This window comes from Haliotis rufescens, unplaced genomic scaffold, assembly GCF_023055435.1.
Source record: "Haliotis rufescens isolate VD_foot unplaced genomic scaffold, xgHalRufe1.0.p SCAF_2, whole genome shotgun sequence".
Taxonomy (NCBI): Eukaryota; Metazoa; Mollusca; class Gastropoda; order Lepetellida; family Haliotidae; genus Haliotis; species Haliotis rufescens.
Window position 1 is genome coordinate 33,574,457 of NW_025963890.1, and position 25,201 is coordinate 33,599,657.

The 25,201-nt window shown below is 42.6% G+C and overlaps 1 protein-coding gene across 4 annotated transcripts; it reads left to right on the forward strand.

Moving 5' to 3' along the window:
• The first annotated feature begins 109 nt into the window (after positions 1 to 109).
• Positions 110 to 24,957, forward strand: LOC124117954. 4 transcript variants are annotated; one of them, XM_048399829.1, is made up of 6 exons: positions 110 to 193; positions 2,081 to 2,111; positions 3,045 to 3,277; positions 13,427 to 13,501; positions 14,093 to 14,279; positions 22,052 to 24,957. In XM_048399829.1, exons 3-6 carry the CDS (start codon positions 3,200 to 3,202, stop codon positions 22,522 to 22,524), a joined length of 813 nt encoding a protein of 270 aa, XP_048255786.1. In that variant the 5' UTR covers positions 110 to 193; positions 2,081 to 2,111; positions 3,045 to 3,199; the 3' UTR covers positions 22,525 to 24,957. The 4 variants fall into 4 exon arrangements, with proteins under 4 accessions (XP_048255786.1, XP_046335937.2, XP_048255787.1 ...); XM_048399830.1 differs by having other exon boundaries at positions 134 to 193; positions 2,081 to 2,115; XM_046479981.2 differs by lacking the exon at positions 3,045 to 3,277 and having other exon boundaries at positions 112 to 193; positions 2,081 to 2,115.
• Positions 24,958 to 25,201: the final 244 nt, after the last annotated feature.

Below are 25,201 nucleotides of genomic sequence, written 5' to 3' on the forward strand. Positions count from 1 at the left end.
TTATTAATCAAATCAATATTCCATCGAGTTGAGATTTTCCATTTGAATGTGATACGTACGCGAATAGCAAGTGAAACATATAATACGAAACTACACATGAATAAATAAAGGGAGACAACTGTAGTAATGGCAAGGAACGAAGAAAAACAACTTGCCCGATTAAATAGGTTTTATTTACAAAAAGACAAGGAGGGTAAGAACACAAAATGAATTATCCTTATCCTGTGATACTTTAGATACCTATCATGAAACAGAAATAATTGTCAAGTTTCATCATTGTTCCTTGAAAACGAGGAAAATAATCGTATCGAGTATGTAAATCACACAACGCGCACACCATATCACCTGATGACTGAAACAAATCGCTATATTCGTCTCTTATTCTCAACCATTTCGGTGAATTACAATGCCAAGGTAGTATGGTACGCTATATTACCACAGTAGTGCACTTTACCGGGCGCACTTTTTCAGATCATATTAGCGCTGTGGCTCGAACGCGATTCGCCGGCTCATGCTCTATCACTGGACCACGAGCGCTATCACATGTAATAAGTGCTCTTTTAACGGGTCATTCGCACCCCATTAACACGCATGCGTAATTAAGTAAACAATGAATTGCACACGCGTGTGACGTCACGGTCCGTATTCCCATTCATCTTGTCTTGAAACCACACCCTCCATTGTTCATGTGAACATGACCGACCAATCGGATTAACCGGATTAACGCGTGAAAAGGTAAGAATTTATGGCTAACCCATGCCCTAAGCAAGCTAACCCTAAGGACTGAAAAGGGGTGTTGGATCGTAAATATGTAAAAGTGTCCCTACGACCGAAAAGGGGTTTTGGATCGTAAAGCTTGAGTGTGAGTCATGGTAACAGTATCGCAAGACAGCGGTCGCGCCATAGCACATTAATGTTGAGCAGATGGTAGAGAAAACTGCTTTGTTGCCGATAATTTATGATGGATCGTAATGGCGTACGTTTACTGACCTATTAGCCTAAATATGTCATAGGCAAACTGTTTCATGTTCTTTCAATCTCATTAAAATCAGATCTTAGTTCTTGCTACCGCTAAGCAAAGATCTGAGGACATCCCATTATGGGTCACATCAGAACGACCTTTCATCCAACCAATCAGAGCGTCGCTTACCAGATCATGAAAGTGACAGTCAGAGAATGTGTTTTCTAATTATGCAACCCCGGAATATTTAACAGAGGGTATTCCGAACGACAGTTACGGGTTTTATGATTATATCCATACAATCTAGACCAACTATAAGCCATTCCAGAATGATCTTTTGATCAGTTTAAAAATAATTGATTGAGAATACGTCAGAATATGTTTCGAAGCATAGTCGCTAGAGTTGTAAAGCTCAAGATAGCTGCCTTCTGATTGGCTAATATCGATTTCATGTCAGTCATTTCATTGGTCGGTCAAAGTTTGCGAAAGGTTGTTCTGACGTGACCTGTGAAGGGATGTCCTCAGATCTTTGTTTAGCGATAGCGAAAACTAAGATCTGATTTTAATGAGATTGTTGTTCTTTGTTCAACATTTATGACACATCAAATAGGATTGATCGATGCTGATTTTCTTTACCGAGTTTGGTAAACAAAATACCTGTCATTAGCAAGGACGGCAACTCTATTTTATCATGGTATCACTATTTTGTTGTGTGATACATGTGGAATATGTGGTTTACATCACTTCCTGTTTTGGATTATGCGTAATCATTATGCATACGACCAAGGTTGGGTCAAGGGACTTCATCCAAACAAATGGGTTCTTTTCTTATCAATTTTGAATGGAGGTACGGGTAATTCCACTTCAAGAACATTCCAGAAACAATCATAAAAAAGTTTACGTCTGTACTTACGAGTAGCTGTGACATACCACAATGAGTCCTTTATTCGAATGAGAGATGAAATATTTTGCTTAGATTTGCATAGCTAAAAGGTTGACAGGGGGTGTGGATAACGAGATTTACCGATACCGCAATAATATAAAGCCCGCTAAAATATAGAGTCATACTATACTAATGTTAAACAAATAAAAACTAAAACTCATTTTTTTCACTTGCAGAATATCTTAAGAAGAATCCACCAAGACCCAAGTTAGTAAGCACAGCTTGGAATTTACCTTGAGGTGTTTGCATTTACTTGCAAAAACTGAAGCATCCACATCACCGCCATATTCTCAAAGCTTAAAAATCTTTATGTACCACCATACATGTACTACCAGTCCATAAACATCACTTCCTGACCTTGACCATAAAGTGCCAGTATCTCGACGGTTCTGAGTAGAGTGTCACGATAAATCCAAATATCGATATATTGCTATTGGGAAGCACTTAAAGTCAATAAATCGATTGTTAAATCAGTTTCCCATCAATAGTATCGATTTCAGGTAGGAATGTCGATAGTTTCGATTGTATTAAATACATCAATTAATTACATGCAATGCTGTACAAATTTGTTTTTCTTTTGATTATCATGAGTGGTATTATTTTACACATGAATTTTCTTTTTCTTAAATTATTAGGGTAAAAAAACAACAAATCAGTCATATCTCAAACTTTACTTTTTATTTGTTGTTATTGTTATCACATTCAAATTGAGTGAGTGAGTGAGTGAGTTGGGTTTAATGCCACTTTTAACAGTATTCCAGTTATATCACGGCGTGTCAGCTTAATGTGGGAGGAAAGCTCGAAGTGATGCAGGTCTCAGACGTTTACCACTTCGGTGAAACCCACGAGCACGGGTATGGTGCTGACAAACCTGGAAACATAATTGGGGCGAACCAGGATTCGAACCCACAATCATAAGTTTCTGGCGTGCCCCCCTATCACATTTAAAGGAAACTTCAGTTCCAAGATTTAATTCAACTCTAAAATCCATCTAAAATGATACACTGAAAACTATCAATATTTATCGCAATAGTTGCTTGCAATATCAATAGTTATCGCAATAGTTTCTTTCAATATGTAACTTCTCTCACAAAATAAAGCAAGCAGAGCCAAGTAAGCTAAGGCTATTGTTTGCTTCAGAACAGTCAACATACTGGCCCTTTAATCAAGACAATACCTTTAAGATCCAACAATTGCCCAAGTCTCAGGGTTGTACAAGTAACAGCGCAACAGTAACTCGCAATATATGATACAGCAATGTTTCACAATGAAGTCAAAGATTATCTTGACCTTTGATGGACATCGCACCAACAATAGATGTGGAAGGATTTGACAAGATACATGCAAGTATAAAGTTTCATGCCTGTAGAAAGGTAACCCTGCTCAGAAACTGACAATGATATAACCATGTTTAATAAACAGCTAAATGCTAGCCTTGACCTTTGACTTAATTTTTAAACTTTTCCTATCTCACTCTTTGCATTCCTTTTTTCAATCCCTTGTGTGGAAGTGTCTTTGATCAAAGTTTCCAGCTTCTAAGCTTCATTCGCCCTGCAACCCATGCATCACCATGACGACCACACCAGTATCTAGGTTATGCACCCAGATCTCCTGCAGCACGCTGTCCTCGAACTGGTCCATAGACTGCCTCATCATTCTCTTTCTTTTTGCCTTCCTGTGGAGACTTCCTTTATTTGAGAGAGAATATTTAGTCCTTTCTTATTCTCAAAATTTTTACAAACCTGTAGATGTTATGAATTCTCTGATGAAATCCTCCTTGGAACACTTATTGCATTTTCCTTGCTCAAGAAAATCTACATGACATAGTTGTAACCATTTTCCTTAATAAAAAATGTTACCTCACAAAAAACTTCGTTTTTGTATGATATACGACCACCCTTACGGGGCCTCACCCTCCACAGCGCGTCACACTAAGGGGAGCAACTCTCACCCAAATCACTTTCCATATGTCTAATGCTGACGGAATGTGGGAAGGTGGGTGGCCGTGCCCCAAGGAGGATTTCATCAGAGAATTCATAACCTCTACAGGTTTGTAAAATTCTCTTTCAGATTAAATCCTCCTTGGGGCACTTATTGCATCAAGATAGACTCCTAAAGATAATCTAGGAAGTGGCATCTGTCAGCAACAAGCGTAAATAAGTACATTGTATTCTGATTATTTCAATGAATAAAAAAGAGTTCAATAATTGGAACCAACCTTATCGTGAGGCACCACCATCAAGAGGCGGGGGCTAGAGACAGGGCGTGGTCGACCATATACAATGAAATAGCCATTATTTGTGGCTTATCATATTCGAGAACTCGACCCCCCCCCACACACACACACTTTTTGGAACAAGTGATATAGGGGCGTAGATCACGAGAGACTATAACCCGCGCTGAGCTAGGCCAGAGGGTCCCCGAGGATCGAAGGAGTGCGGGTGCAAATACGAGTTTTATCGAGTAGTAAAGACTGATATTTATCGACCGCAGAAGATAAAAACCGGACCATTACTGAGCAGTATAACCGGAGGACGGTCTAAAATCTCGAAGGCTCAATCGGCTAGGGATGTAGAACTTTGCCCAGTTCGGAGAACTGACTGACCAAACCCAGCACGCTCGCTTGAGTGTTTGTCGAATTGGTAATGTTTGATGAACGTGCTCGGCTGGCTCCAAATAGCCGCGAAGCAGATCTCCTCAATGGGCAGAGCTGCGGCGTACGCTTGTGACGTAGCCACTGCTCTAACCGAAGAGCCTTCAACCTGGTAGGGGGGTCCCTGCCTTGAAGTGTGTACGCAGTACAAATAGTTGACACTATCCGACTCGAGATAGTTTGTTTGCTCGCAGGTGAGCCAGCCTTCCTACCGCCATAACAGCAAAATAGTTAGTTCTGCAGTGGTCCCCGACGAGGAAGGCTGTGAAAGAGCAGGTAGCTCAATAGGAGCCGTCACGTTGAAGGCGTGTGCGACCTTAGGACGGTAAGAGTCCGGCAGCCGAATACTGACCCTGTCCCGGTGGAAGACAGTTAGTTTGGGATCGGCTGACATTGCATGAATGTCGCCTATCCGTCTGCTGGACGTTACCGCCACAAGGAACGCCATCTTCCAGCTCAACAGCTGAAGAGAGAGAGTCGACAGATCCCGAAAGGAAGGACCTGACAGCCAATGAAGAATGGTTGACAAGTCCCAAGGAGGACTGATCTGCTGGACAGGCGGTCAGATCCTGTCCACACCTACTAAAAAGCGCTGCACTAATAGGTGTGCACCCAGAAGTGCCCCGTCGACCCCTGGACTGTCGATGCGGCCAGGCCGTCATCTAGTCACGACTGGAGAACCTCAAGCACGGCTACGAGATCTGCAGAAAAGGGATCTGCAATCCCTCCATAGACACACCAGCGTGCATAGCAGGCCCATCTATCCTCGTACTGAACGTTTGTCAAATCCCTCCGTGAAAAGCCAGTATTGTGTCTGCAACTCGTGCAGGAATACCGCTCTTCTGGAGGCGATTCCTGACAGTGGCCAAGCCATCCACTGAATCCTGGGATTCGGGTGGAGTGCCCCGTTCTGGGATAGGAGGTCCGGTCGTAAAGGTAATAGAACAGGAGGCTGAGCCAGAAACCTGAGTATTACTGGAAACCAACTCTGCGCAGACCAAAGAGGTGCCAGGAGCACAAGGAGTCGCGCAGGCTGAGTGGCTAGCTGAGACAGGACCTTGGAAATCAGAGGTACTGGGGGGAATGCCCACAGAACTCTGTCCGTCCAATCTAGCTGGAAGGCGTCCGGTTCCACCGACCTTGGGTCGGGGACTCGGCAGCAGAACGTTGGTGTCTGGTGATTCACCCCAGACGCAAACAGATCCACCTGGAACGACCCGTATAACTGGGAGATAATCCCGAATATCCCCGGGTCGAGCCTCCACTCGTGAGGAGCGAGGATTCGGCGAGACAGAGCGTCCGCACAGACGTTGTCCACCCCCGGGAGATAAACAGGTAGCACCCTGATATCGTGAGAGTCGCACCATAGTAGGAACTGCCACGCCTCTTGGAGAAGCGACGGAGACACCGTTCCCCCTTCTTCCGGTTGTAAGTCATCGCCGTTTGGTTTCCATCTCTAGACGAACCACTTGGCCATGAAGCAGATCCAGGAAGCAATGGAACACCAACCTGACCGCTCTCAGTTCTAGCACATTGATATGCAGTTTGATCTCAACCCCGACATGTTCAATGGGTCTCATTCTCAAGCACGCCCGCCAAACCACATCCACTGTCGCCGCCATGTTGCCCAGTAACTGGAGCCATGTACGAGCAGTGTGTCTTGTGGACAGAAGGAACTGGGAAGTAACACTTCTGACCTTGACTATGCGATATTGTGATAGAGATATAAGTCCGCTCACTGTGTTGAAATTCGCCCCTAGGAAGACTAGATTCTGAGTAGGGCTCAGATCTGACTTCTTGAGATTGACTATCCACCCTAGAGTGATCAGAATGTCTATCACTTCTTGTGTAGCTATCTGACTCAGGGATTGCGATAGAGCTCTTAGTAACCAGTCGTCTAGGTACGGATGGCAGAACCGACCTTTTGACCTGGCCACTTGGGCAAGAATCAACATCAACTTGGTGAACACCCTCAGGGCGATGGAGATCCCGAATGGTAGAACCCTGAACTGATAACACTTCCCGTCGAAAGAAAACCTCAGGTATTTCTTGAACTCGGGGTGTATGGGTACGTGGGGAAAGACGTCTTTGAGGTCTATTGACGTTAGCCATTCTCCTGTCTCGACAGCTGAGTTCACTGAGCACAGTGTCTCCATCCTGAAGGACAGTACCTCTATAAGTTTGTTCAGCCTTCTCAGATTGAGAATAGGCCTGAACCCTCCGTCTTTTTTGGTGACTAGGAAATATGTCAAGTACAAGCCCTCGCTTTCCTGTCCCACGGAAACCGGTTCGATCGCAGCTTTCATAAGAAGTGCGTCGACCTCGGCACGGAGGAATTCCGCCTTCTCTCGGGTAGCAGGCACCGGAGTGTGCTTTATCCCGGAGAAGGGGGTCGGATGATGTTTCCACCGAGGCAAATGGCCATCCCTTAGAGTGGACAGGGTCCAGGGATTGGATGTAACTGTCTCCCATTCCTTCAGTCGGCCGCCTACGGGGACATCCGGCTTGAGGCAGTGGACCCCGGCTGTCGGCAGTTCGTGAAGTTGCGACTGTGGGTCCACCCGGAGCTCTTCGGGCGCTAATGGGAACCCGATGGGTTCCCGGCCCTGCGAAAAGGCTGCTGGCCTCCACCAGCTGCCTTGCCCCAGGCCCTGCCTCTCTTGCTCCTCCCGGCGCCCTTACCTGAAGGAAGCGGCTGCTTCCAAGCAGGCGTGGACTTCTGACCCAGCGCGTCAGTGTAGGAGGAGTCAAATGGAGAGGTCCGCTTATGCGGTTTAACACTTGGTACCTCCAACAAGACCTTAGAGTCCTTGATGGAAGCATACAATTGAGCGGCCTCACGGACCACCTGCTGAGCCCCGGGGAAGAGGGTGGCACCCATCTTATAAGGCAAAGCAAGGAGGTCTTGCGCATACTCATAACAGCGCACATCATCTGTGAGGCACAGCTACGAATAGCATCCCGCGCAAGATGAGTATGAACTTCCGTTAGTTGCGCCCCTCCCCCGCTAACTCCCTTTGTACAGCCGACAGATAAGCGGAGTGTACGGACACACGGGGCTGTTGGCATGCATTACGATATTGCTCCTCGAAGCATATGTAAGCAGCCTTCAACTCCGCATGTCACGCGGGAAAGGGGGGGCAACCGCCGGCCCTGCTTTACCTTAGTCAAGTTGGGGGTCAAAGATTTCCCCCCAGGGTAACGGAAGTCCAAACGCATTCATCGACCACTTGTACCTCAAAGTCACTATCCTCTGCTAGCGGGTACATACATTGTGGTCAGCCATGGTTCTTGTCTTATACTCTTTTTGTCTCTTGAAAAAACAGCACATCTGTCTTATACAGATGACATAAGGAAAGTGATTTGGGTGAGAGCTGCTCCCCCTGGCGTGACGCGCCGTGGAGGGTGAGGCCCCGTAAGGGTGGTCGTATATCATACAAAAACAAAGTTTTTTGTGTGGTAACATTTTTTATTAAGGAAAATGGTTACAACTATGTCATGTAGATTTTCTTGAGCAAGGAAAATGCAATAAGTGCCCCAAGGAGGATTTAATCTGACAGAGAATACGGGTTGGGGGCACTTATTGCATATAGATATGGGTAAGGACCAAGCCAAATGTCCAGCCTGCATGAAGTGCCGCCACATATTTTTGCCAGTGGATCCTCATAAATTATGCTGCGATTGTCATGGAGTCTGTCAACCGGGTATACAGTGTTCGGAATGCTCTCATTTGTCACAAGTGGCATTTACAGACTATCTTAAAAATGCCAGAAGTGAGGGATTGATCGCCAATCTAAATCCAAGGATTTCTACAGATTGACATTGTCACCTCGACTGATCATGTTCATCAAATTCAGACTCACAGCGTTATCTCTACCGACAGTCATCTCGACACTTTGGTTACTGTAGAGATGACGACTGCGATCGACATCGATCTCTGTCTAAGGCCTCAAAATTATTTTTTTAGCAATATGGCTACTAGCATTTTTTCCAGGTAGCCAGTGGTAAAATCAAGAAGTCAAGCCAATATTGTAAGTAGCCAAAAGCATTTGAAATTATCTTTTATCAAATAACTATCATAATATGTACAAGTCATAGCACTAGTCTTGAAATTGTAGGGGCGGTCGGGTAGCCTAGTGGTTAAAGCGTTCGCTCGTCACGCCGAAGACCCGGGTTCGATTCCCGACATGGGTACAATGTGTGAAACCCATTTCTGGTGTCCCCCGCCGTGATATTGCTGGAATATTGCTAAAAGCGGCGTAAAACCAAACTCACTCACTCACTCACTTGAAATTGTATATTAGTGGAAACTGTACTTGATTTGTGTTATTTGTGACTCAAACAATGATGCAATTTATTCTACTAGATTATTTAGGTATATCCCTGCTTGTCCAATGAGCATTGCCAACTGAAATAAATAAATACTAATTACATTAATATTTCTGTTCATTGCCAACTTTAGGAGGACTTATATGGATGTACAATTATTAGCAGACATGTTTTCCACATTCAGCTGTTATTTATTTTTGTGTCTACAAATGTGAAGCAATAGAATTTAGTCCCAACAAGATATTTTCAAGCTAGTCATTTGGCTACCTCTGAATTTTAGACAGTAGACAAATTGAAAATTAGGTCGAATTGGCGACCATTTTAGTTGCAACTTTGAGGCCTGTCGCCGATACCAACCTATGACATACTATCCTCATCCGACAACTGATCGATACAGAGACCATCAATATTGGCCCTACCCTGAATATCCTTTGATGCCGGAGTATTATCAATACGCTGATTCTCCTCATCGACATAGAGAACATCTCATCTTTTGCCCCGAAGCTCACATCAGTTACATCTGTTGTAGATTATAAGGAGTTAGCTCATGTGGATCTTACTATTAGGTGGACCCTACCATTACTATCCACTATTCTGTCAGGCATAGAAGCGATAGGCATGTCAGTTCATCACGCTAAGACTTCAGACGAAGCTTATATCAGAGGGTCCGTCAACTTGATTCAGAGCAAGTTCCAGGATGTGATGGAGCTAATTACTCACCAGATGCCATGAGACGTCAGGGACTACTTTACTGCTGTCTGTGGGAAGAACACCACAAAGTTACACTCTATCAGATGCCTTGGTCATCTCCCCAACTTTTGACGACAGAATCCATGAGGTTGCACAAGAAGTTACAAGAAGAAACGCATCTCCAGGTTTCATTTGATCTCTTACCTTAGCAGGCCAAGCTCTCCAACACATGTCTCCTTCCATCCCCGGGACGACTGGGAACTTCTGCCCCCAGTCGTATCCGTTATCTTCACTCCTGTAGGCAGAAGACTAAGTGATTTTGCAGCCAACTGAACCATCCTGGAGGACCCCTTCGTGTCCTGGATCCTCACAGAGGGATACTGGCGGCCACTGATGGGAGTCCCGCCAACGACTACCAGTCCGATCCAGAGGGCATACCCGTCCATTTTCGTATGACGTCCGTCGCACTTCTTCGCCCCATCATTCCACAAGGGGACTACATGGTCAGCCTGGATCTACTCCATCAGCTTGGCAGGCTAATCAACATAGAAAAGTTGGAAACAACACCCACTCGACAACTGCAGCTCATCGGAGCACTTTTCGACACCGATCTCAGGAAGATGTTCGTCCGTCGTGACAGATGGACAAAGATACAACGGCACTCGGCACTCAGCACTCACACAGTCACTACATCTACGAATATGGCAGCAGTTGCTCGGTCTATGGATGTCGGCACAAGCCCTCACCCAGAGAGGTTGACTCCAACTACGGCCAATTCAGCGCTTCCTAACACCGTATCTTCAGATCAACAATCGTCGGGCCCCGATTCAGCTCCCATTGCACCTGTACGGCCATCTACAATGGTGGTTATCCAAAACAAACATCTGCTCAGGAGTTTCCCTGGAACCCTTTCTACCAACACCACTTGTTCGTGGATGCGTCGACAGTAGGGAGGGGAGCACACCTGCAGTATCAACAGACTTCAGGACGTTGGTCAGCAATAGAATCTACCCTTCATATCAACAATCTCGAATTCAAGACTGTCATTCTAGCAATCTCTCATTGGGCAGAAGTACTTTGATTATCTCACCTGATGACACAGTCCAACAACGCCTCAGTCGTATGGTATATCTACAAGATGGGGTCGACCCAGTAGGCTTCCCTGTTGGCTCTGACGATGGACTTTTATCGACTGATCGATGCATTGGGCATCAACGCCGAGCTCTACACATTTTGGGAATAAGGGATGTCATAGCAGACTTCCTGTCTCATCTGAATCGAACATCCTCCACAGAATGGCTCTACATCCAAAAACCTTTGAGGGGATTTGCGACCTTTACCACTCAACGCCTATGAGTTTCCACCAACAACGCTTCTACCACGGGTAATCCATAAAATCTCATCAACAAAACAGTTACAACTGACTTTTATTGCGCCTTACTGGCCAGCTGGCAGCTGGTTCACCGTGTTGGTAGACCTTGCAAGAGGAAACTGTTATTCACTTCATATCGCTGTGTCCTAGTAGCATGAAGGGGTTTTCAAGATCACTCAATAGCAGTGATTCACCCATAGAAAACAAAAGTGTGTGTGACAGCCCCAGGATTGATGCATGTCAGCACCAGCTTCCTCGTGTACATCTCATGGTTACAGACGAATACAGACTAGGGTAATCTGCGACCCACCGTCCAACCGTGGGATAAATGCTTAGATGGTATAAGTTTTAAAATTTGTACATTTTACAATAAAATGTATATTTATAATACTTATCCTATCTCACACGATCTATGCCCGCACATCCGACCCTGCATCACAGTTACGCTAGTGTGTCAGCTCCAAGAAAGAATGATGAGGCAGTCAGTGGACCAGATCGAGGACAGCTTGCTGCACGAGATCCTGGTGCATAACCTAGATACTGGTGTGGTCGTCATGGTGATGCATGGGTGGCAGGGCAAATGAAGCTTAGAAGGTGGAAACTTTGATCAAAGACGTTTCCACACAAGGGATCGAAAGAAGGAGGAATGCATAGAGTGAGATAGAATAAGTATTATAAATATACAATTTATTGTAAAATTTACAATTTTGACCTAAACCATTTCAAAGCAGGGCCCCGTCATTGGGAAGGTATGTAGCACATTTACGATTCATGCATTAATACTTTTTGACAAAGTGTAACCACAAGCTTTTGAATGAGATTTTTTTGTTTCAGTAACTTGGCCTTTGACTTTCTCACTGCAAAAGAAGTCCACATGGAATAATGGCCATTGGAGGAAACTGACAATGATATAACTTTGTTTTCCAAAAAAACTTTGACTGATCTTGACCAAAGACTTTTCAAAAGCAGGCCTAATCCTCGAAAATGTATATACCATGTTAGACTATGTTTAATGTTAATTGCGTCAATACTTTCTGAGAAAGTGTAAGCACAGTTGTTTTTGTGAGCTTTTCTCGAGACCTTGACATTTGACCTTTTCATAAGATGTGCCAAGATAATTCCCCAGGGCCATTTCAAAGAAATCCATGGAAGAGTACCCTTTGATGTCAATAATCTTCGTGTAGTAGTCATTTGAAAATTCACTCAAAACAAAACTCAAACCAATCCTGTTTGACGGGACTGATAATTATCTTCAACCATATTCTTGATGTCATTAATAAAATAAAGGTGTCCTTTGTTAATGTTTCTGTCCACTTATCTCCCTCTCAAATAGTAAACTGTAGCTCATGTTTTAGAAAGAGAACCTTGAGCTTTCATAGCTTATGAGTACCTTCATGATGAAAATTTCTAAATAAAATCATTTTCTAAATACAATTAGTAAATCATAATAATTTTATAGTTCATTTTTGTAAATATTGCCCATATGCATCCTGAATAATAGTGATTTTATGTACTCGAATCAGACATGGATATGGAGGAACAGAAGCATATTTTATAAATTATTCTTTTGTTTTTGATTCAGGAAAGTTTTCTTTTATTGATGAAAGCACTTATTACTGCTAAAAATTAATCCAAAGAAAAGTTTATGCAATATCAGATTGCCCACCTGTTTCCACAGTGATGTGCTCAACAAAAGTGTGTGGTTTTATTTACTCAAAGATTAGGACTATTTTATGTCACCATATTTAAGGAGCTTAGTATGTACCTTTTCTGTTTGGGGTACGGGAGTGCATGATGTGAATATGTGATTTATTAACCCTTACACTTAGATAATAATTTGGTTGTTTCTGCATGTTATCATTGCTGAAGTAATTTTGAGAAAATTTGAGAAACATTGCAACTAACTTCAGTCCAAAACAAGCAACATGTGTTAAATGTGTTTTAAAATTTATTAAATTATTTCTTGTTACAATGTTACCTGCGATACACATATTTTTGCTTTGGGCTGGATTTAAAACCTTGAAAAAACTGTTTTTTATTACCTCACATGACTGAGAGTCAAGTGACCTTATGTCATGACCTGTACCGGTATGTCTGTATGACAATTGATTGCTGCAAATGCTGTACAAATGCATGATTGAATTGTAAGTGACAATTATCAATGAAAACATGCTATTTGACCTGTAAGTGATTACAAATATAAGTATCAATTGTCTATTTGTAGCGCATTAAACTTTTTCGTTATGAAATAAGATTTTCCAAATTCAAATCATGGTGAAAAAAGAGGTTCTTTGACACAAACTTCTTTACCAATCCATACCAATTCCCAACACTAGACATGCTAGAATTTGCAGTTCTAGTTTAGATGAGCTACAGATTGTTATGGCTCTTATTACATACAGTGAGTGCCAAGACAGGCTGTAAAAGGTCATTATGACTTTGTGTGTATACAGGAATTGTCATGTTTACTTTGTTTAGGGCACACTCAATACAGCAGCAGATATCCAGAAATGGCTGCCATCTATCAAGAAAGAAATAGAATTTTGTGTAAAGGTAATAAATAGTTGACCTGTGTTTCAGTAGAAAAACACAATATTTTGCTGAGATATTGAGACTAATGTCCATGAAAGGCCATAAGGAACTAAATGATGGGACAAAGAAATCCACCTGACCTCTACTCTGTTCAAGAATAATAGCTTGACTTATAACAAGATGTCTCTGATATTACATTCAACTAAGTTGATGATTCTCCCAATTATGATAAATTATGCCTTTCATTTGCTTCTTTCATTAAAGTTTCAATGGGAATTTATGTTTTATCTGAACCAAACACAGGAGTCATGTGAACTCTTTCAGTAATTCTGTCACACCTCTCTGATTTTACACCAGAAACTGTGTCATCTTATTTATAATTAGACGTGTGGTGATTTCAGACTAGAACATGTATGCTACCTATGCTTGTCCTAAGAGGCAACTAAATGGATTAGGTCTTCAGACTCGGGTACTTGATTGATTGTGTGTCACCATACCTAAATTTGAAAGACATAGTTCATAATATCAATCTTTGTTTTTACTTGCCCAGACCTGATTTTTTACAGGCTGCTGTTTGTAAATAAACTGTGAGTATGAATGGTATAATTTCAGCAAAGTATGGTAACATGCTACCCAGAGGGAACTGTGCAGGAGTTCTTAAGTCGTGTGGATAAACTCAAGGGTGAATATAGAGCTTTTATCCGACGTCTTCGGGAGGTAAACCCAAATCTACAAGCCACTCCATGGACTGACCGCCCATATGCTGGCCAGAAGAGAGGTGCAGTCCGACTGTCTGATGGTATGTGATCACAATCAGGGGAGATAATCAGGGGAACACATCAGCTTTGCTCGCATGACTATCAGGGGAGATAATCAGGGAAACACATCAGCTTGCTAGCATGAGGGTCATCACAATCAGGGCAGATAATCAGGGAAACACTGCAGCATGCTGGCAGGTCATCGCAATCGAGGGATATATACTACCCATCAAAAGTTAAGACTCACCAGTGTAAATGTAGCCACTCACTATACTCAACTGTTTCACACCAGATAATGCCAAATATTCTAAACTTTTTACAGGTACTGTTAACACATGAACTGTTGTGGCGTAAAACCAAATCTGTAACGGTGAAAAAATTAGAGTTTTGCGTTCATTAATTGATAAAGCTCAGTGAAATGTCGCACATTTTAAACAAAATTCGCACCACAACGCAGGTGTTCACATGCACGATAATGCACGTGTTTTTGCAGCAATTTGACGCTGGTTACTCATGCAATTCATCTTTATAAGGATTGCAGTTGGCTCCTCTGAGTTAGTGGAGAAATTCTTCTTTGATGCAAGCATGGGTAGAGGGAGAAGTCTCCGTTTTGAGCAACGACATCAAGCCTTGGCACTGCTACAAGATGGCAGATTACAACGGTATGTTGCAAGACGTCTTGGCGTATCCCAATAGGCAGTTTCCAACCTCTGGGTACGCTTTCAACAGACCAACTTTGTCCAGGATCGACCCAGGTCGGGTAGGCCCAGGGTAGCATCACAGCAAGATGACCGATACTTCTGTTTGCTGTTTCTCAGGGGCAGACACATTACAGCCACAGCAGCCAATAATGCTTTCCAACAAGCTACAGGACGACGTGTATCTGCATCAACAATACGCCGCCGATTACGTCACTATGGACTGCGGGCACGTCGTTTAGCTGTAAGACCCCCTCTTACACCACGCCACCGTCAGAACAGACTGAATTGGGCAAATGGACATGTACGCTGGGGTCCCCGCAGATGGGCAAGGGTACTCTTCTCCGACGAATCAAGGTTCAATCTGCATTTCAACGATGGTCGGATCCCAGTGTACAGACGTCAGGGAGAGCGGTACGCTGACGTTGCTGTTGTGGAACATGATCAATTTCGAGGTGGATCCGTTATGGTCTGGGGAGGTATCACCATGACTGGAAGAACTGATTAACTGGTACAGGAAGGAAATCTGACTGGGCAGAGATACAGGGACGAGATCATCATTCCTACTGTGCTTCCATTCTTAAGGGCCATGCCAGGTCACGCGGTTTTCCAGGATGATAATGCCAGGCCTCACAGAGCTCGCATCGTGACAGCTTGTTTACAACAAAATGGGGTGAATCGAATGGATTAGCCAGCATTATCGCCAGATATGAACCCCATTGAGCATGTTTGGGATCTGCTGGGACGGCGTGTTTATGCCAGAGTTCCTCCCCCTGCTAACCTTCGCCATCTTCGCAATGCATTGTTAGAGGAGTGGCAAACAATCCCCAGCGGCAGATTGAACTGTTCATTCGTTGTATGCAACGTCGATGCAATGTCTGTGTTAGAGCCAGGGGTGGTCATACCCGTTATTAACTTTTGCAATTTCACTTTTGTATGGTTCTAGCCAATACGGTATTCTGGTTCACTAATCATCAATGCACACGTCCTTGTGAACATGGATATGAAGACCTAAATGAATGATTTTGTTATTTTTTATTGTTAGCTTTCACAAATACGATTTTCCTTCGAGATATAGTGAGTGGTTTCAGTGAGTCTAAACTTTTGATGGGTAGTATATTTAGGGAATACATCAATATACTGGCAGGTCATCGCAATCGAGGGATATATTTAGAGAATACATCAATATACTGGCAGGTCATCACAATCGAGGGATATATTTAGAGAATACATCAATATACTGGCAGGTCATCACAATCAAGGGATATATTTAGGGAATACATCAATATACTGGCAGGTCATCACAATCGAGGGATATATTTAGGGAATACATCAATATACTGGCAGGTCATCACAATCGAGGGATATATTTAAGGAATACATCAATATACTGGCAGGTCATCACAATCGAGGAATATATTTAGGGAATACATCAATATACTGGCAGGTCATCACAATCGAGGGATATTTAGGGAATACATCAATATACTGGCAGGTCATCACAATCAAGGGATATTTTTAGGGAATACATCAATATACTGGCAGGTCATCACAATCGAGGGATATATTTAGGGAATACATCAATATACTGGCAGGTTATCGCAATCAAGGGTGATAATTAGGGAACACATTAGAATACTGGCAGGTCATCACAATCAAGAGAGATAATCAGGGGAACAGCAGCATTATGGTAGGTCGTCACAATCAGAAACATGATGGTAGGTCATCACAATCAGAAACACAGCAACATGATGGTAGGTCGTCACAATCAGAAACACAGCAACATGATGGTAGGTCATCACAATCAGAAACACAGCAACATGAGGGTAGGTCTTCACAATCAGAAACACAGCAACATGATGGTAGGTCGTCACAATCAGAAACATGATGGTAGGTCGGCACAATCAGAAACACAGCAACATGATGGTAGGTCCTCACAATCATAAACACAGCAACATGATGGTAGGTCGTCACAATCAGAAACACAGCAACATGATGGTAGGTCGTCACAATCAGAAACATGATGGTAGGTCGGCACAATCAGAAACATGATGGTAGGTCGGCACAATCAGAAACACAGCAACATGATGGTAGGTCGTCACAATCAGAAACATGATGGTAGGTCGGCACAATCAGAAACATGATGGTAGGTCGGCACAATCAGAAACACAGCAACATGATGGTAGGTCGTCAAAATCAGAAACACAGCAACATGATGGTAGGTCGGCACAATCAGAAACACAGCAACATGATGGTAGGTTGCAAAATCAGAAACACAGCAACATGATGGTAGGTCGTTACAATCAGAAACACAGAAACATGATGGTAGGTCTTCACAATCAGAAACAGAGCAACATGATGGTAGGTCATCACAATCAGAAACAAAGAACCATGATGGTAGGTCGGCACAATCAGAAACATAGCAACATGATGGTAGGTCGTCACAATCAGAAACATGATGGTAGGTCGTCACAATCAGAAACACAGCAACATGATGGTAGGTCATCAAAATCAGAAACATAGCAACATGAGGGTAGGTCTTCACAATCAGAAACACAGCAACATGATGGTAGGTCCTCACAATCATAAACACAGCAACATGATGGTAGGTCGTCACAATCAGAAACACAGCAACATGATGGTAGGTCGGCACAATCAGAAACATGATGGTAGGTCGGCACAATCAGAAACATGATGGTAGGTCGGCACAATCAGAAACACAGCAACATGATGGTAGGTCGTCACAATCAGAAACATGATGGTAGGTCGGCACAATCAGAAACATGATGGTAGGTCGGCACAATCAGAAACACAGCAACATGATGGTAGGTCGTCAAAATCAGAAACACAGCAACATGATGGTAGGTCGGCACAATCAGAAACACAGCAACATGATGGTAGGTTGCAAAATCAGAAACACAGCAACATGATGGTAGGTCGTTACAATCAGAAACACAGAAACATGATGGTAGGTCTTCACAATCAGAAACAGAGCAACATGATGGTAGGTCATCACAATCAGAAACAAAGAACCATGATGGTAGGTCGGCACAATCAGAAACATAGCAACATGATGGTAGGTCGTCACAATCAGAAACATGATGGTAGGTCGTCACAATCAGAAACACAGCAACATGATGGTAGGTCATCAAAATCAGAAACATAGCAACATGATGGTAGGTCGTCACAATCAGAAACATGATGGAAGGTCGGCACAATCAGAAACACAGCAACATGATGGTAGGTCTTCACAATCAAAAACACAGCAACATGATGGTAGGTCGTCACAATCAGAAACATGATGGTAGGTCGGCACAATCAGAAACATGATGGTAGGTCGGCACAATCAGAAACACAGCAACATGATGGTAGGTTGTCAAAATCAGAAACACAGCAACATGATGGTAGGTCGGCACAATCAGAAACACGGCAACATGATGGTAGGTTGCAAAATCAGAAACACAGCAACATGATGGTAGGTCGTTACAATCAGAAACACAGAAACATGATGGTAGGTCTTCACAATCAGAAACAGAGCAACATGATGGTAGGTCATCACAATCAGAAACACAGCAACATGATGGTAGGTCGGCACAATCAGAAACATAGCAACATGATGGTAGGTCGTCACAATCAGAAACATGATGGTAGGTCGGCACAATCAGAAACACAGCAACATGATGGTAGGTCATCAAAATCAGAAACATAGCAACATGATGGTAGGTCGTCACAATCAGAAACATGATGGAAGGTCGGCACAATCAGAAACACAGCAACATGATGGTAGGTCTTCACAATCAAAAACACAGCAACATGATGGTAGGTCGTCACAACCAATAACATGATAGTAGGTGTTCACAATCAGAATTTGAGCAACATGATAGTAGGTCTTCACAATCAGAAACATAGCAACGTGATAGTAGGTCTTCACAATTAGAAACACAGCAACATGGTTGTAGGTCTTCACAATCAGAAACACAGCAACATGATGGTAGGTCATCACAATCAGAAACATAGCAACGTGATAGTAGGTCTTCACAATTAGAAACACAGCAACATGGTTGTAGGTCTTCACAATCAGAAACACAGCAACATGATGGTAGATATTCACAATCAGAAACACAGCAACATGATGGTAGGTCATCACAATCAGAAACACAGCAACATGATGGTAGGTCTTCACAATCAGAAACATAGCAACGTGATAGTAGGTCTTCACAATTAGAAACACAGCAACATGGTTGTAGGTCTTCACAATCAGAAACACAGCAACATGATGGTAGGTTGGCACAATCAGAAACACAGCAACATGATGGTAGGTCTTCACAATCAGAAACACAGCAACATGAGGGTAGGTCTTCACAATCAGAAACACAGCAACAGGATGGTAGGTCATCACAATCAGAAACACAGTAACATGATGGTAGGTCGTCACAACCAGAAACATGATGGTAGGTCTTCACAATCAGAATTTAAACAAGATAGTAGGTCTTCACAATCAGAAACATAGCAACATGATGGTAGGTCGGCACAATCAGAAACATGATGGTAGGTCGGCACAATCAGAAACACAGCAACATGATGGTAGGTCGTCACAATCAGAAACACAGCAACATGATGGTAGGTCGTCACAATCAGAAACATAGCAACATGATGGTAGGTCATCACAATCAGAAACATGATGGTAGGTCGGCACAATCAGAAACACAGCAACATGATGGTAGGTCGTCACAATCAGAAACACCTCAAAATGATGGTAGGTCGTCACAATCAGAAACACAGCAACATGATGGTAGGTCGTCACAATCAGAAACACCTCAAAATGATGGTAGGTCGTCACAATCAGAAACACCTCAAAATGATGGTAGGTTGGCACAATCAGAAACACAGCAACATGATGGTAGGTCGTCACAATCAGAAACACAGCAACATGATGGTAGGTCTTCACAATCAGAAACACAGCAACATGATGGTAGGTCGTCACAATCAGAAACACCTCAAAATGATGGTAGGTCGTCACAATCAGAAACACCTCAAAATGATGGTAGGTCGTCACAATCAGAAACACAGCAACATGATGGTAGGTCGTCACAATCAGAAACACCTCAAAATGATGGTAGGTCGTCACAATCAGAAACACCTCAAAATGATGGTAGGTCGTCACAATCAGAAACACAGCAACATGATGGTAGGTCGTCACAATCAGAAACACAGCAACATGATGGTAGGTCGGCACAATCAGAAACACAGCAACATGATGGTAGGTCGTCAAAATCAGAAACATAGCAACATGATGGTAGGTCGGCAAAATCAGAAACATGATGGTAGGTCTTTCATGAGGAATGCCATAGCTGTCCATGTACAGCTTAACTGATAAATGGACATTATTATCCCTGGCCACAATTTGGTGTCTTAGTTAAGTTGTAACAGAGTTATGGCCCTTTCTCTTTACTTTTCAACTTGGTGCATACTGCATGAAATGGCGACCTTACATGAATGGAAGTTTCCTTACTTATCTAAGAGATACTTATACTGTTACAGACCTTGATCCATGTTGTTTTACTTAGTTCATGGTGTCTGCAATGGGGACACGTTTTCTCAGAAACTACTGAAGATACATGAATGAAACTTTGCAAGATTACCTAAGAGAATCTATACTTATCAAGACTAAGTTTGAAAAATGGTGCCATTTTGTGTGTATTAATTTCAAATTTAATCAGATTTTCTCTTGACATAAAGCAAACCTAGTGTCTATCTCTTCATAGGCTTTTAAAGGACTCTTTTTTTTCATAGTTAACATTAACTTCCATATTATTCACTCTTCCATATTATATGAACAAAAACAATTCTAATGTTCCCCTATATTAGGGAAGGGGGCACTGGTGCCCCAGTCGTCTAAGGCATCGCAATTCACTGTACAGAGTTGTGTCCCTTGAGCATGCCAGAAAGCTATGATCATTGGGTCGAATCCCAGGTCACCCCGATTATGTTTCTAGGTTTGTCATTACCATACCCTTGCTCATGGGTTTCACCGAAGTGAAGTCTAAGACCTGCATCACTTTGAGCTTTCCTCCTACATTAAGCGGCCCATGAAGATCCGGGGTAGAAAAGGTATTCAGCAACCCATGCTTGCCGTAAAAGGCAACTATGCTTGTCGTAAGAGGTGACTAATGGGATTGGGTGGTCAGGCTGGCTGACTTTGTTGATGAATGTCATCGATCCCAATTGCGTGGATCGATGCTCATGATATGAATCACTGGATTGTCTGGTCCAGACTCAATTATTTACAGACTGCCGTCATATAGCTGAAATATTGCTGAATGCGGCGTAAAACAACAACCAACCAACCTAATTAAGCTGACTTGTCATGATATAACTGGAATACTGTTCAAAGCAGTGTTAAACCCAACTCACTCACTCACTCACTCACTCACTCACTCACTCACTCACTCACTCACTAAAGCACCCACTCCACACTCACCCACTCACTAACTCATGGCGGGAGAAAGTGATAATGTTGTTTACTTGTTTTAGAACATATTTCTCCAATGTAAGCTTCATTTGTGGCAATAATTTCAAATTTTACATTTGGGTTTAGGCCGTGTTTGGTATATATTTATTCTACAAGTAAACAAGCATATTAGTGTGATGTTTTGATGAGACAAATTTACAGGCATCCTCATTATGGTTCAAAAAGTTATTCTTATGAAAATCAGTATTTGAAAATTGTCTTGAGAAAAGATTCGAGAAAACTGCTTTCAATGAAATATCTTCCTCTGCAGTGATGCTTCAACAGCAAATTCAGGGTCTAACATAGATTTAATAACACTGGCAGACCATAATGCAGGGTCTCATGATGGAAGATACTGGAATAACGTGAACATGTTTCTGCATCATGTGTGGGGCGGTCGGGTAGCCTAGTGGTTAAAGCGTTCGCTCGTCACGCCGAAGACCCGGGTTCGATTCCCGACATGGGTACAATGTGTGAAACCCATTTCTGGTGTCCCCCTGCCGTGATATTGCTGGAATATTGCTAAAAGCGGTGTAAAACCATACTCACTCACTCACTCTGCATCATGTGTCTTGTCTACCTCATTGTTTAATGTCTGTAACAGAGTCATCTGATGGAGTGGCTGCTGATGCTGGTACTGCTAGTAAAAGGTCTGCCTTCCAGCCACTCACAACCCCTATCTTAGACAGTGACGACAGCTTCAGACAGGAGTATGGCCATGTGGAGAGTCCACAGATTATCTACAGCGTGAATACGGACCTACATGACCAACCACTTGTTTTTTGCAAGGCAGGTCAAAGATATGGAGGGAACGAGAATGGCTTGGTACAGTGTCCCCATGGAGGGGAAGGTGATGTGCGAACTTGTGAAACAGCTGATGCAACTTCCCAGGGCCAGCTGGGGCTGGAGGACTCTTGGCAGTGTAACCAGGCAAGACATGATGGTGAAGAGACCAAATGCAGTGTCCACAATTCAGTGGTTGCTACATGCAACAATGTCCAGGCAGCGAATGTCACACCAGGCAGCATTCCATCTCTCAATCTGCCCTATTCAGACAGTGAGGACAGCAGTGACTAGGCGTAAGCTGAAACTGAATACAAGAACCACCCGTATCAGTTCACTATATTCATAGCACATGATAACATCTTTTCCAGCAAGAGTTCATTCTGATTCATAGTCAAGTCCTATATTTGAACTATATCAAGGGCTTGCTCATAGTGAGATGGAGATTGTGACATCACTTCCTCAATGAAGATTTGGCGGTGTATGGGTCCAGGGAGTGTATATCAAAATGGATTCAAGATATATAAATACCCTGGATACTTGAGGATGGGGCCTAACATATTGGTTTTCTATGTACCAGGTAATTTGATTTTCAACCAGGAATAACCCTCTTGACCTTGGTCATGACAGCAGGTGTGTATGTATTCATGGCCTTTTTGAAACCATAGCAGCAGTTTTGTGGATACTTAGGAATGATGATCATGCCATTTGTGTACAAATGGTCTCTACCAGAGCAATGAGCCTATTAATTAAATAATCTCATTTGATTGACTGAATATGAAACGGGCAAATGTACAAGCATATGTGAGCAAAAGACATTACAGGCTCTGAAGGGACTTGAAATATGAGAATATCTGTTTTTCAGCAACTGCTTGATAAACAACTTCCTTAAAAAGACTAAAAAAACTGAAAATATCTTTGATCTTCTGCTGTCATGTTGTCTGTATTATAATCTATTAGCTTTTTCTACTGTTTTTCAAAAAACAGTGGATGGGTTTGTTGGAAAGGATTTGTTTCTGATGGCAAGGGGGCTCAAACTGTGGGATGGATGAGTTCAAGGGTGATGGATGACAAGTACACATCTACAAAAGGGAGGTAGTCCCCCGGGCATTTCCCTTTTCAATGTATAATGTATTAAACACATATTAATCAAACAGCAGAATATGAATTATTGGATAGACATTTCTTAAAAGTTGATGGATAACAAAGGTGACAAAAATGTTTTATGAAATGTACAATAAAGAAGTTGTTACTCCATAAAACATTTTTGTCTACTTCAGCAGAATTTGGTTTGAATGGATACTGGGCCTGTGATATTTTGCTTAAAGAGCACGGAGCCAGAAAAGAAAGATGGTACTGGGGTGTGGAAAATCTATGCCCAACTCGTGACGTAGGATCGCCAGACAAGCAGAAAAAAATCAGCTTCAGTTGTTCATGGACAACCTTAAAATTTAGGAGACCTTTAGTCAGTTTTGATATTCATAAAGTACTAAATACAGTTTTATAAAGAACATAACCATCGCGAGTATGTATTGATCTGATATCCATTGCACTTTAGGACAAGCACTCTGATTGGCTGATCAGTGTGCAATGTAACACAATAAGAATTCATGGCAGGACGCACTGGCTGCTTAAAACATGATTTACATTTAAATTGGGCCTAGAAATGAACAAATTCATTCTTTGTTGTTTGGAAATACATGTTATATTTTGTGATAAAACACCATTTGGGGCAATAAGTAGACTTAATGCCCTGAAAGTGACTAGTATCAGTTGTTGGACTACCTATTTGTGGAAGCCTCAGTGACAGAGTGGGTTATATCACTATCATTGTGTGCTGGTGATTAGGTGACTCACTCTGGGAATGCATTGTTTATTCAAAGTTATTTTTACTCTATAGTTGTCAAGGGACAAGTTTAAAAATTTGATATTTCCACACCCCTGCTAGCATGCATTATTTGTGAGTGAGGAGGTCCATCTAGTAACATGGATCTTTTGCTTTGTATTCCTTTCAACAATGACTTCCAAGTTCATCACTGGTCGCAAAAAACACTGACGAGCAAAAGAAATTGTTCCAAAAAAAGATTTATTAAAATTGGGATTCAAACACAAAATAATATCACCCAAATCATGTAAAACAGAAAATTAGAAATTCAACAGACACAAATGCAGCTTGCTTTAGTTCACTGAATTCCATGGGAAATTACCTTTACTTACCAATATTGGAAATCCACAAGATTGATGTGGGTATAAAAACAGCTCACAATATTCTTCAGTGCATAAGGAACACAGAAATTAGTGCCACTAAATATTTTGGTGGCGCTCGTGCAGCAATTACAAACAGTGGACAGACCCAGGACAGACAGTCACACAGTGGACAGATCCAGGACAGACAATCTCACAGTGGACAGACCCAGGACAGACGAGCACACAGTGGACAGATCCAGGACGGACAATCACACAGTGGACAGATCCAGGACAGACAAGCACACAGTGGACAGATCCAGGACAGACAATCACACAGTGGACAGATCCAGGACAGACAATCACACAGTGGACAGACCCAGGACAGACAATCACACAGTGGACAGACCCAGGACAGACAATCACACAGTGGACAGATCCAGGACAGACAATCACACAGTGGACAGATCCAGGACAGACAATCACACAGTGGATAGACCCAGGACAGACAATCACACAGTGGACAGACCCAGGACAGACAATCACACAGTGGACAGACCCAGGACAGACAATAAAAACAGTGGATCGACCCAGGGCACACCTACCCAGGTCTTATAACATGTATTGACATGGGCAGTGAGTTTTGTTTAGGCCAAGCCTCTTCCCTATGGGTTTCTTCAGGAAAACCATATCTTATTTACTTCACATCAGGGCTCGATTTAGGATCTGGATTTAACTTGCACAATGGGCATGATGACATGAAAACCTAATTGCACCAGACAAAACT